Here is a 14,341-nt window from a genome sequence, read left to right as displayed (position 1 = left end):
ATTTACATTATTGAAATTTACTTATGCTATTATATATAATTGAAATTTATTAATCTTATAGCGTCCCTATTAATATAAGCATGAAGCTTCCATACAATTGCAAAATTTCTAGATTCATTTATCTCAAACTAATAAAGACCCTATTAATATAGGCATTAAGGCATGATTAAAGAAATATCAGAAGTTAATTAAGCTGTGGATGAATTTATCCATATAAATACATGCTATACAGATGAAGTATAATTGATTGTTACATCCTTGCATCTTGAATTTTATATAAATAATATTTTCCAAAAAAAATTAGAAAAGGAAGTTTTATTAGTAATCACATTCTAATAAGCCAGACATATATGATATGTGTTTGGTGTAATTGCATCGTATAATTACGATTTATCATAAATTTAAAAATATTTTGGAAAAGTTGGAGTTGAAAGTAAACGAAGCAATATATCATTACAACAACTATTATAGATTGAGGTAACAGTATAGATCGATTGATTCTAAAACATTTTTTTTGGAAAAATCGCAAATGAAGGCTAGATTTTCCTCAATATGAACCATTATTGCTAAAAATACATTGCTCTATTATTGGATAATCATTCTAGCTAATAGTTTCCTATGAACAAATATATTATCCCCAGGGATCATTTTGAGGGGATCAAAAAAATTGAAAAGGGATCATATTTTTCGAAATTAATTATACCTAAATATAAATCAGTTTTTTGGCTAAAAATTCAAACTTCAAAATTTTTAGTATTGAAAAAAATTTTTTTTTGAATATTTTTTTTGGATGTCTTGGGAAGTCGAAAGTTCTGATCCTAATTCTCCAATTGAGGAAGTACAGACAGAACAAGACTATCAAAACATGATTTTATGGAGCGCATCTCAACAAGCTGAAGAAGAAGAAAGGAAAGATTTAGATGAGCGCATAGAAGCTGTTAAAGAAGCCATACAAAATGAAGAGTATAGTGGCAAAAACAAGAAAAAGCTCACGGAATTAAAAGGCGAATTAGATACTTTAATACTTCAGAAACAATTACCAGAAACAATTAATGTTACTATTGATAATAACTCTTCGAATACATCTATTGCCATTGACTCAGTGGAAATGGATCTTTCAAATTTTTGGCACTATAAAGTGATGAAAACAGATTACGTTGGCGAAGATGCCATCAATCTTACAAATGATGACTCCGATGAACAAGTCTATCAAGCTAGATTATCTTTTATTGAAAACTTTTGTGATAAATGCACTATATACCATGAAATAGATTCTGGTTTCAAAGTATGGCAGCCCATCTGGCAATCTCTATTTCCCCACCAGCGTGGCGCCATAGATTGGCTATGGGGTCTTTTCAAACAAAAGGCTGGCGGCATAGAAGGTGATGAAATGGGCTTAGGAAAGACTTGTATATGCGCAACATTCATAGCCTCACTTATCCAATGCAACCTTATTAAGAAACCCATACTAATTATGTGTCCGCTCACTGTATGTCAACAATGGATCAGAGAGCTACATATTTGGTGTCCATTTGTCAAATCAATATTATACCATGATACCAGAACAAACAAAAAGATATCTCGCGAAGAAATTCTACGACAAGTTGAAGGAACAACTAATATCATCGTTACAAACTACCAATCAGTGACTTCTCTTAAAGATGACACATCGCTACAGATCATTGATTGGTCCTGCATCATCTGCGATGAAGCACATAACATCAGAAATCACAAAACCGAAATTTCCCAAGTAGTCAAGAAACTTACAGCTGATTTCAGATTGGCTGTTACGGGAAGTCCAATACAGAACGATCTCCTTGAACTTTGGTCGATCTTTGATTTCGCATATCCCGGATTACTCGGTGCCTTCAATGTTTTCCAACAAGAGTTCGCTGATCCAATCAAACAAGGTGGATACGCAAATGCCTCCTCATTTGAAGTTTTTAGAGCGTATTCTTCCGCACAAGCATTACGAGATTTGATCAAACCATATCTTTTGAGACGATTAAAATCTCAAGTCAATGCCAATTTACCTGCAAAGACCGAGCAGATCTTCTTCTGTCAATTAACACAAACACAGATTAATTGTTACGAAGAATTTCTCAAAAGTCCGACAGTCCAAGCGATTTTCAACAACGGAGCAGACATGTTTCCAGGAATGGTCCTTCTCCAAGAGATCTGCAACCATCCGAATATTTTCGATGAACAGAAATATTCGACAAATCCAAAGATGAGTTGCAAAACAAAATTATTGATGAAAATTTTGCCACAATGGCACAAAGAAGGACATCGATGTCTTCTTTTCGCTCAATCTCTCAAGATGCTCTCCATTCTTGAAGAAATCATGACGAATCTCAACCTAGAGTTCTTCAGGATGGATGGAGATACTCCTCCTGAGAGAAGAATAGTGATTATGGATAGATTCAATCACGGTGACAAATTTGCTTGTCTTCTGTCAAAAAAAGTTGGCGGTTTGGGAATAAATTTGACAGGTGCCGATAGAGTGATTATCATTGAGCCAGATTGGAATCCGTCAACAGATGAACAAGCATTGGAAAGAGCTTATCGCATTGGACAGACGAAATCTGTTTCTGTTTATAGATTAATTTGTGTTGGAACAATTGAAGAAAAAATTTACAAGAAACAGATTTTCAAACAAATTCTTTCTAATACTATTATGCAGGATGCCAGACAAAAGAGGTTGTTTAATGCAAATACTGTTTATGATTTGTTTTCTCTTGATTTCGAGTTGGATTCCGAGTTCAACAAAGAAGAAGAAAGACTTGAAGACGACGAAAAAGATGAAGATGAAAATTCAGAAGGAAAAGACAATGAACTCATGAAATCTTTGATAGAAGGTGGAGATATAAGTAAAGTATTTAACCACAATGACTTGCTCCAAAAGGATATTTCTAATGATGATTTGATATCAAAGAGAAAAGCAAATATCGCTGCAACATTAAGTAAAAGAAAACTCAAACATTCCGTAGAAAAGATTGAATTAAAAAATACAAGTGCACACGTTTTGTCTGTAATTAAAAGCCCGTCATCAAGTTTAGATTTGTCTACAATGTCCAATGATTTGATTCTTTATTTCAAAAATCATGGAGGAAAAGTTACAACTGACCTTATATTAAAACACTTCAAACACCAGAAATTCTCTGAAGATGACATGAAGACTATTAAGGAACTACTTAATAAGATATCAGTATTTAATAAGAGAACAAAAATTTGGTACTTAATGAGTAGATATAATTGAATTGATATTTTTTCGTATATTTTAATTTTTTGTTTATTTTTTTGATTTCTTTTTCTAAACAAATTTACGTGTTATAATATTTAGTTATCTTATTTTAACATCTCATGTTTCGTAAACTATATAATAACTTAGACATTCGGAACATAGAGTTAGGAAATTGTCAGTTTTAAAATAATTACTGACTCTTATTACAATTTTTTTTTCGCAGAGATATATTTGTTTTATTTAATCTAAAAATACAAATAATATATACATGGATTCATATAGACACATGCTAGTATAGGATATCACTTCTTAAGCCTTTTCTGTAATGAGATAGTACTACATATTTTTTTCCCCCAATTTAATTGGGAGTTCTTGCAAAATTGAGATATATGGAAATGGATCCTTACCTATAGTAAAATATAAAATAACACAACCAAAAGTTTCAAATTGTAGCATAATTATATTAAAGTAAAGGAGATAAAGCTCCAATCATCTTGAATGAACATTGATATAATCAAAATTAAAAATATAAGCGACTACACTTATTATTATGGATGTAAAGTTTAAAATTGTATTACGACAGACCATATGAGATGCTGTATTAACAATTAATAATGAAAAGAGCAAAAAAGGGATTTAGACTTTGCAATTTAGTATATTTTAAATGATGTTATAATGCCATGCATACCAGATTACATTAATTCTTTTCATGCTTTATTTTGGTGAATTTTTTTTAAACGTACAGTTTTTTCCAAAATGACTGCAACAAATATAGCGTTAACAGTAAATTATCAATCGAAATCACTTGCGACATCGATGATTCAGTTAAAAAATGGGGCTGGAGAGATTATCAAACAAAAAGATAAAGAAATCGAAAATTTAAATGCAAAGATCGCCGAGCTTTTGCAAATTCTTAACAACAAAAATTACGAAATCGATAATAACATTCAAGGAAAGAATAATCAAATAAGCGAGCTTGAAGTCGAACTCGATCAAATTAATTCTAAATACGAGCTTGAGTTAGAAGTTCTCGAAAATACGCACAAGATGGAAATCAACAATATAAGGGATCAGCAGAAGCGTGAAATTAAATCATTAGAAGCAGAATTGAATCATGCAAGAGAACAAGCCAATTTCTATGCTGAAAGTCGAAAGAAAACGAGTGCAATGTCAAAGGGGATATACGGTTCTGATGAAAAAAGTAATGGAAAGACGTCGTTTTTATCCCAAGCAGCAAAGAATTTACATGACAAACGCTTAGCAAATGCAAAATTTGAACAAAAAGAATTAAAATCAAAAGAATCCCAGTTGTCTAATCAGTTAAAAGATCTAATTCAAAAGCAACGCTCATTAAATTCGTCAAATTCAAAGAAACTTTCAGACAAATTGGATAAGAAACTCAGACAACCATCAGATAATATAAGAAGGCCTAAAACAAATAAGTCTCCCGTTGATTTAGACCAAATTCAAAAAAAGTATGATGATCAACTTAAAGCTGAGAAAGATAACGAGAAAAAGGAAATCCAGGACTTAGAGAAGAAGCTCAAGTCTTTGACAGATGGTTTGGAAAAAATCAAGGAAACGCAAAATATTCCTGTAAAAGGAAAGAATCAAAAAGATACAACTAGTTCAATTTCATCTGTTAATCCTACTAAACAAGGGAAGAAGCCAATAAGTGCTGTTGGTTTTGGCTTCGTTGAGGCTGAAATTGTAAGACTTGTTAATGAAAATGTCTCCCTTAAGAATTTACTTGATAGAATGGATAGACTTGCATACGGAAAAGTCTAATTGACCTGATATAAATTTGTTGTTTCATTAATGTTGATTAAAATGTAATTATTTGATAATTTTTATATTTCTAAGATGAAATAAATAATTTTGTTTAAGTATATTGATAATTGGTCAACAAAATTAAGTCAATCGAAAGCAAGGTCAATCTTCTAATTATGCAAAATGCATATCAAATTACTCAGAAAGATTTATTTATGTGTTATATATTAGAAAAAGTGTTTTATTTAGATAGTTGTCCAAATAGAAATATAGCTGATGCATTACGATATCTTTTTATTGATTGAAGTTTATTAGAATCATGATAAACTCCGCATGAAATTACGAGTTGTCGAGGAATGCCTGAACTTATGATCATTTTAAGGTAGTCAAGTTTTGTGTTCTCAATTATAAGCGGGCATCGAATTGATTGGCATTCTTTAAATGCATGAGTTTCAACAATTTGGACTGAAAGAGGAAAATTAATGTATTGTAGATGAAGACAGTTAATGAATGAATATTTTTCAATCAATTTGACACTCTCGGATAGAATACTGATGTTATATATATTATTACATTCATTGAATGAGTAGCTACATATAACAGTGCAGTTGATACAAAGAGAATTATCTAATGAATGATTAAGATGAAAGATGAGATATTCATTTGATTCATTAATATAGTATAGAGTATTATCAATGCATTTATATTTGCTCGATGAAAAATTACTGATGTTTTTTAGTGAATCACATCCTGAAAATGAGTTTTTAGATATATTGGCAAGAGAATTTAATTCTACGAAAATGATTGATTTAAGTTTGATACAATTAATGAATGCATATTCTGAGATAAATTGAACAGTTGATGGAATATTAATATTTTCTAATAAATAACAATTCTCAAAAGATTTAGAGCCAATTAATTTTGAATTTTCTAATATATTTACATTTTTCAATTTAGCACATTCAGAAAAGCAACCATTAGGGATGCTCAAAATATTTTTAACGTTCTCTAAATTAACGCAATTTGCAAATGCGTTTTTCTTTATAACCAAATTAGTTAAAGCAAAAGTCACAGTGGTCAAAATCGTGCAATTTTTAAATGATTCTATACCAATATCGTTCAAAATTGTTTGTGAAAAGTCAAGTGAATTTAACTTTGAACAATTTATAAATGCGTAATTCTCAATCTCTAAAAGTTGTGAATCTATTTCAAAGTTCATTCTTGTAATGCCAATATTTTCGAAAGCTCTTTCTTTAATTATTTTTACCGCTTTAGAAATTGTAATGCCAGAATATGTTCCACAAAATTCATATATTTCTGTTTGATTTGGATTCATTACAAATAAATCTGTAGTTATGATAAGATCTGATTGATTTTTGTATTGTATATTAACGTTTGTGTTTCTTTCAATAATACCATACATAAAAAAGTTTTACTAACAAAAACCATCCTTAATTTATTTGTATCTCAGTAACTTTATTGCACTTCTCAAATGCAGAATCAGATATTTTTATAAGTTTATTGCAGACCGATAAATTTATTTTACTAAGATTTATGCAAGAATAAAAGCTCTGCGATCCAATTATTGTTAGGTTAGGGTTTTCTTCAAATGAAAAAGATATTAATGAAGTTAGCTGATAAAAGCATTTATCTTGTATTATTTCGCATTTGGCTGATATTAAAAGATCTGGTGATGAATCTGTAACATTAATAAGTTTTTTGCCGTCTTCCGAATAGCAGCTTTGATCAATCTCTTTGATAAGAAGAACTAAATGTATAATCATGGTGGTTCATTAATAATAACTTTTTATCAAAATTTAAAGAATTAGCTTTGGATTTAAAATATTTGAGAAATTATTTTTATTTTTTAAAATACTGTTCATCGCCCATGTTCAATTGTTAATATTACACGTGTTAAGTTGCTTGTTTATATCAATACAGGTATTTTTTCGTACCAAGGGAAAAAATCTTCCCCTCTAATTAAGGAGAAAAGTGACTAATCTGCCCGATAAGCGCGGTTCTTCTCAATTTTTTTAGAGAACGAGTAATGCATAACATTCTTACCATGAAGTTTTCAGAAGTACTGTAAATGTTCCCTCATTCTACAATTTTGAAATCATTTCAAGTAAAAAACTGATTGTTTGGATCATTAGTTGCAATAATCCTTGAAACAAATATGCTTTATATTATTAGGTTGCATTATACAAATATCGATTAAATTCAACCAATTATACCTCCTTTGGCCCAAGGTTTCAATCATGGAAAGTTGAAATTTTTACGACTCAGTCACCTAATCACTATAAAAATATACGTCTATTACAACATATTACAACGCAGATAAAAACGATAGTCATCTGACGATAATCACACTAAAAAATTGAATGGTGGAAATTTAAAATTGAATGATGAAATAAATTTGACTCGGAATAGGATATATAATGGTATATTAGAATTCTAGTTTTTTTAATTCGAAAATTTTCACATGTTCTTGAATTTATTTCATTTCATTTTTGATTTTGTTAATTGATCGTTCATGGAACCTGACTGGAAACTCATTGGCAAAAACATTTCCAATTATATTGATAATGAAACATTCTTATCCACGAGAAACCCAACAGATATTTGCAATGTTCTTGATAATTCAAAACTACTTCCCCAAGAATTCACAACTTTATTCACAAATTTATCCAAATATCATGGCAAATCAGATATGATTATGATGCTTGGACATGCACATACCTCAGAATTAGTTACACAGGCAGAAGTTGATAAAATCTCGGAAACCATTTCATCTATTCTTGGAATCAGCCTTCTTGATACAGTATTTTCATTTACTAAAAATAAAACTCAGGAACAAAATTCAAATTCACAAATTCAAAATAAGGAGGAATTAAGAAATTTTTATGTGTATTTCGCAAAGGAGAAGCAGTTAGATTTCAAAGATATTAGTATGAATACTACAATCGAGGCTTTTAAATTATTGCTCCAGAATAAATCAGGTGTTCCAGTTAAGAATCAACTTTTATATAAATGCCATAAACCTGTGCCAAATAGTGGCACTTTAAAATAATATAGTGAGGAACCATACTTTATACTTCATGATGGAGTAGTAGTTTTACTTAATGATGTTCATTATCCTCTTGATATTTCAGATTGTAATATCACAGTGGAGGAATTAAAACAAAAGTTTAAAGAAGAAACAGGATTTCTAATAAATTATCAAATAATGAATTATAATGGAACGATTCTGGAAAATAATCGAACACTAGCTTATTATAAAATTCATAAATGCTCAATAATCGAAGCTGAAGTTGATTTTAAAGGTCCAACTGAATATGATTGTACATTTCAAGTATACATAGATATTCTGTATAAAGACAAGACTATCGATGTTTGTTGTGATAAGATAAATTCATATGTCTCTGAACTTAAATTACGAATTTATGAGAAAACAGGCATACTTCCAAATGGAATAAGTCTTCATTATTATTATAAACATCTTCAAGATGATAAAAAATTAAGTGATTATGATGTTTCTCCTAGTGGCTTAATTAAGGGTTATTTAAGATTACGTGGTGCAAAACCAGTGATCTATTTGTATCCAAAGGAAGAAATAGATGCGAAAGTAAGTATCAAAATTAATTATGGAGATTTTTCGTTCGTGTATCCTTCATTCGACGAAGAGAGCACGTGGAATGTAAGAGCTCACCCATCAGGTGAAATTCTCCACAGAGGAAAAAAGCTTCGGTATCTCTTCTGGGAAACAATATTCTATCCTAATCTCAATATGGACAAAGGATTCATTATCAAAGGTGAAGAGAGTGTCTCTTTCTTTGAAGATTGTCTTAAGTCTATGAACCTCAACGACACAGAGATATGCGATTTCATCACCTACTGGTGTCCGAAGCTCCACGAATACAAATATGTCAAAGTATCCTTCCAGTTTGAAAACTTCGACGAGATGTGTCCAATGAACGTGGAACCGAAACCAGACAACATCAACAGAATCTTCTTCGCAGCCCTCCCTCTAGATAATCCATGTGAAATCGAGCCACAAGAACTTCCAACCTTCAAACGTGATGGCTTCACAGTCATCGAATGGGGTGGAACTTTAGTTACACCTGAAAAACTCTAATACATTATTATTTTTTTTCCTGTGAATTCAAATAAAATATCTAAAAAGCTAAATTCTATCTTTTTTTAATATTTGTACTTGTTTAATGGTTCACTGACGCACATCCGATTTTGATTGAATATCATTGAAAATTAACCTTAAGCAGATTAGTTGAAGACCATGTCCTATGGGTGAAGTGCACCTTTAATCTAATGCTATTATTTGAACTTTTTGTAAGAACAGATTTTAGACTTAAGGGTGAACTTACCACTTTCTGACTTTATCTTACAATATCAATATATCTTTATTAGAATAGCAAAAAAGTATAACAATCATAATATGTATTTTTATAATAACTTTTTTCCGACCAAAAAAATATTAAGAATTTACCTTAGAAAATTGGGATAAATAATATTGGTAAGTGCACCCTTATACACAAAAATTATAATGAAAATAAATATTTATACAAAACAATAAATAATAAAAAAAGTTAATAAAAAACTTTGATTTCATGAGGATGTGCATATGATGTGAGAACAGGAGAAACATATGCAGGGTATCCAATAGGTTGGTTGCAAGCTTGAATAACTAAATTATTCAAATGGAAATGGTTAGATTGGATCGAATTTCTTTCTTGATTATCATTCTGGAAATAAAGACACGAAGTGGCCTCGCTTTGCCACAAACTACGTGCGGCATAACTATTATATGAAAAGAAATTCCAATGAGAATTGCAGTTCTTAAATATCAACAAATATTCATTAGATTGGATAGTAACAATATATTTTTGGAAATTCTTAAATGAATCTTCGAATTCAGGTGAATTTGCTGGAATTGCAACAAACAATTCATCAATATATGCAATATCTGTGCTATATCCTAATACAACACCGCATGTAACTGCTAAATATCTACGAGTAAATGACGAAAGAATATTTTCAAGATCAAAACGATCAATATCAATATCAACATCATCTTCAATTTCATAATGATTCGTTTCAGAAAACAAACAAATAATCTTATTAACTCGAATCGAAAAACCTTCTGCAATAGAATGATTAATAATATCAATGATTTTCTGGATTTTCATTTGGTCATCAACTGAAAATTTTGCTCCAATTGTTGAAAGAACTCTTAAATCATCATTAACAAATTCTTGTTGATTTTCAACAATTTCGAAAATTCCATAATCTCTTAGAACAAGACTTAGCGTCAAAAGAAAACATCTCTTGAGATCTTCCTGCGAAATACCTGAGAACCATGATTGATAACTATATTTGTTGACTTCAATAGTATCTAATGGAATTTTATTAGCTAAAAATCGAAAAGAACATTGCAAAGAAATAAATGATTGAGAAGTATTTTCAGAAATAGAATCTTCAAAACTAAGTCTTGTGTCTGTTAATGTGTTTCTTTCTGACGTGTGACAAATAGTTTCATTAGTATATTCAAGCCCTGAAATTCTGAAATTTACACAATATGAATCTCTAGAAATAATTTCAATGAATAAATGCATTTATTACTTCCTGCATCAACAACACCAAGTTTTCCTGAAAAAATCAGTTGACAAAATGATGATTCAAGTGTTTTAGAAATAGAATAATAAACAGGAACTTCTGCAAGATGGTCTGTTAATGATGCAGTCAATGATTTAGAAATAGAAATAGAATCAGTGCTTTCCCAAAAATTGGATGGTTTCAATGATGATATCAATCGATAAACATGCATTCCTGCAACATCATTATACAAATTACCAAATAAAAGAGAAAAAACAAAAGTAGGAAATGTGAAAAATCTTAAAATTAATTGAAAAAGTCGAAGAACAACGAAATCTTCTGGATATCTGTATTGATATGTAAATAATTGTACTTGTAATACTGGTTTGATGCTATAATACTTACGTGCAAGCATCAAACTAAGAAATAATGCACATGTTTTCGATGAAAAAACAAAATCATAATTAAATAAAAAAGTAAAAGTGAAAAGTGATAAGAAAAAAGTATGTGGATCTGTAAATGACTTAGTAATAGCATTAACACACGTGATACTCATAAATAATTTTGAGGATTTGTTAAAATTTAAAATTTGGCCAATCAAAATTGGAGAAATTAAATGAGGAGTCATGTATCTGATGATGGAATACATGATATTCTTTGAGTAATATATGTTTGTTGTGATTAAAAAGTATCTGTTCGTTGATAAAATTCTTGGAAAAATATATTCAACAATTAAACAAATTCCTGTGAGTACTGTTGTGTATATTGTGATGTTACGATTAACATAGAGTCCAATGAAACTGAACGCATAGTGAAAAACGCTTAAAAACATTGAAAAATATATATGACGAAAATTTTCTTTAAAATTCGATGTCCAGAGTATAGGGAATTGTATAATGATCGTTGTTAATGGTATTGACAAAGCACGAAGCGGTTTCGACTTGAAATCTAAAAAATAAAATATTAAAACGCAAAATGAACCTCGAATGAACAAAGCAATTGCATGTAGAATATCTCTAGAGTTTGCACAACCAAACGCGTAGTTGTTGAAGTTCTCTAGAACGTAATGAACGAAATTTAAAGGTGATGAAATTAAAAAGTGAATCATAACAAAAGTAAAGCCTGAAACTACAATTGTAAGTATTCTGAAGAGATAGTAGAAGATATGAAACGATATTGTAACGTCTAAATCGGAAATATAATATTTTTTGTCTTTAATGAGGTATAAACCGTAAATTGACGCGAAAAGAAGTGTAAAAGTGAATATACGTGTGATTCCGTTTGATATATCACCTTTTGTAAGCGAATACGGCTCAGAATCTGGTGGCATCAAAAAAAGATGAATAGAAATGCCTAAATTTGCTACGACGAATATTTTGACCACGTAGGAAAGATAATATTAACGTAAAAGCTTAAAAAATATGTAAAAAAGATAAAAATTGAACCAATTAAAACATAAAGCAACGAATTATTATTAGGAAAAACGGATTCGACGAACTTACGAGTTATTCTGAATGGAATTATAGAGCCGCAACAGTTTAAATACAAACCGCGTTTATTTTTATTTGAATTTTGATGATTTCGGATTAAACTGTAATCATTTCTGGTTACTATTGTGTAAAACATGTATACATCTTCTGGATTGTAGCCGTCAGAAATAAATTTTATAACCATATCTTCTGTAAAAGGTTTGTCTTTTGAAAAATCGCGAATATGATCCCACAATGATTGTGGCAAGTTCGAATTGTTTTCAATTGTTGGTATTACTTCGTCTTCGTTGTCAGACGAAATTTCGAAAGATTTATCAACGAGAAAGGATAGTATATAAAGTGAAAATTTGATTGAAAACTGTGCTAGCATGAATAGTAATGAATATATTATTTTCCAAGCAAGTGAAGGGTTTCCAATTAAAGGATAAACGAAAGATCCGGAAAAGAATATAATTGAAAAGACTCTTGCTAGCGCGACATTAGTAGATCCCCCGACTCTCATGCCGAATCCAGAAGTGAGAATTGGAAGATCATGCTCCGCGAAATTTTCCATAAAGTGGAAGAAAAAAAAATATTACAAATTCTTTTATTCGACAGAATCTATTAGCCAACAATCTATATTTCTATACATGGGAAAGGTAGTCCCACGAAAAGTGACACCCTTCTTCTTTTTTCCTAGGGTTACTGTTCGCTTCTTTTCTGCTCGTTATGGCAGAGATGAAAGAAATGATTGGTGGAGCCTAATTTATTACTCCAATTAGCAACTATCTTATATAGTATACTTAGTTGTATTGTCAGTTATTCCCCAGCATTATGCAATTTAAAATCAACTTCGTTAATTTTAATTATATTGCAATAGTACTTCTACATGGAGATAACATCAAGATTGCACCTGCCAAATCCCCATATTAAAAATCGAAATTTTACATCTCGAAAATGCAACGACAGAATTCCTCGTAATTTTGAGTTCTTACGTCGCTCATGATACATATTCAAATAACTTGAATATAGAAAAAGTTACTAAAATTTGAGAAAATTATTGCAATAAGAAAAAAAAAGTCGGCTTTTAGATATAAATTACTTATAAATTACGATGACCTCTATAATGAATGCACAGTACCGAATATAATTGTTTGATATTTCTGATTTCAATTTTATACATTTTGATTGGAATAGTCATAACTCAAATATAGATGATAGTTACTACATTTATGCGAATATAGTACGTTTCCATTCATCTATTTACTTGTTGTTGTTGAAATAAAAACTTTATTATTTTACTATCTTAAAATAAGAATTTTGTTATGGAAATAATATTTTCAACAGCAATCATGACATTGCATCAACTATAGAATGAGTTTTTAATAAATATGATATCCAAATCAAAAAATAGATGTTTTTTATGAGTAAAAACGATTCCATTTGATGATTTGATTAATTATACAATACTTTGATTTTCCAAATTTTTTTGAAAATTGATTTTTTCAAGAGAAAAATCAAATTTTTGATTTTCATTTTTGATTTTTTGAATTTTTTTTGGAATTTTGAGTTGATCAATTAAGCAGAATGAGTAATGCGAATGCTTTTTACATCTCACAGAGTGATGAGTTAAAGGTGAATTTTAAAAAATTATTTTAAATCACAAATATCTTTCTTATTATCCTTTACTCTAAAAAGAATAGTACTAAGCATTGATAAAGCATGATCTATATTAGTAAAATACTTGAATGAAAAGTGTAAAAGTAAAGTTTTTATTCATTTTTATATTAGATCTAAACAAAAAACTGCATCATATTAATGTTCTCGTCAAGAGATGAGATTTTGTTCGTTTTTGTTAGCATTCAGTAGACATTATAATCTTGAATTTTATATATTACTTGAAATTATTAACAAATGTGATGTTTTGCTTCGATTTATGATTAATTTTATTAAAGTATCTCGACATGTATCTTGAACATGATCGTTTCTTGAAGAACTCCAAGATTTTTAAGAGACTTCTTACGAAATTTGATAGATGATAAGAACCACCATTTACGCAAAATGGTTTATTGAATATAAAATAATTCTGTAGTGATCCATTATCATTATACTATTTTCAGTCAAATCCTCAAAAGTAAGAATTCAAATCTATTATTTCCCTGATAAACCGGATATTACATAATAAACTATAATCATGTAAGCTGGGAATATTATGGTTTTATTCAAAAGCTCTAATTATACTTAAATT

General features: G+C 29.7%; 5 protein-coding genes across 5 annotated transcripts, besides 2 other annotated features; 4 read left to right on the top strand and 1 right to left on the bottom strand.

The window, feature by feature from the left end:
• Nucleotides 1-790: 790 nt before the first annotated feature.
• Nucleotides 791-3,333, top strand: TVAGG3_0222420 (DNA excision repair protein ERCC-6-related family; the record flags this gene model as incomplete). Its single annotated transcript, XM_001330664.2, has 1 exon — nucleotides 791-3,259. The coding sequence occupies one exon, from the start codon at nucleotides 791-793 to the stop codon at nucleotides 3,257-3,259; it is 2,469 nt and encodes an 822-aa protein (XP_001330700.1).
• Nucleotides 3,334-3,988: 655 nt separating this feature from the next.
• On the top strand, nucleotides 3,989-5,037 carry TVAGG3_0222410 (uncharacterized protein; the record flags this gene model as incomplete). Its single annotated transcript, XM_001330665.2, has 1 exon — nucleotides 4,061-5,032. One exon carries the CDS (start codon nucleotides 4,061-4,063, stop codon nucleotides 5,030-5,032), a length of 972 nt encoding a protein of 323 aa, XP_001330701.2.
• Nucleotides 5,038-7,547: 2,510 nt separating this feature from the next.
• On the top strand, nucleotides 7,548-8,084 carry TVAGG3_0222400 (cellular macromolecule catabolic process; the record flags this gene model as incomplete). Its single annotated transcript, XM_001330666.1, has 1 exon — nucleotides 7,548-8,084. The coding sequence occupies one exon, from the start codon at nucleotides 7,548-7,550 to the stop codon at nucleotides 8,082-8,084; it is 537 nt and encodes a 178-aa protein (XP_001330702.1).
• A 156-nt stretch (nucleotides 8,085-8,240) lies between these two features.
• TVAGG3_0222390 (ubiquitin-like family) lies at nucleotides 8,241-9,149 on the top strand (the record flags this gene model as incomplete). Its single annotated transcript, XM_001330667.1, has 1 exon — nucleotides 8,241-9,149. The coding sequence occupies one exon, from the start codon at nucleotides 8,241-8,243 to the stop codon at nucleotides 9,147-9,149; it is 909 nt and encodes a 302-aa protein (XP_001330703.1).
• A 231-nt stretch (nucleotides 9,150-9,380) lies between these two features.
• Nucleotides 9,381-9,413: a mobile genetic element.
• Nucleotides 9,381-9,413: a terminal%2Cinverted (terminal inverted repeat of tvBac_53III transposon ID:TVAGG3_0222380).
• A 205-nt stretch (nucleotides 9,414-9,618) lies between these two features.
• Nucleotides 9,619-12,665, bottom strand: TVAGG3_0222370 (pecanex family; the record flags this gene model as incomplete). The annotated part of the gene is made up of 1 exon (XM_001330668.1): nucleotides 9,619-10,644. One exon carries the CDS (start codon nucleotides 10,642-10,644, stop codon nucleotides 9,619-9,621), a length of 1,026 nt encoding a protein of 341 aa, XP_001330704.1.
• Between the last annotated feature and the right edge of the window lie 1,676 nt (nucleotides 12,666-14,341).

This window comes from Trichomonas vaginalis, chromosome IV (assembly GCF_026262505.1).
Source record: "Trichomonas vaginalis G3 chromosome IV, whole genome shotgun sequence".
Classification (NCBI taxonomy): Eukaryota; Parabasalia; order Trichomonadida; family Trichomonadidae; genus Trichomonas; species Trichomonas vaginalis.
This window is presented reverse-complemented; position numbering and strand designations above follow the sequence as displayed.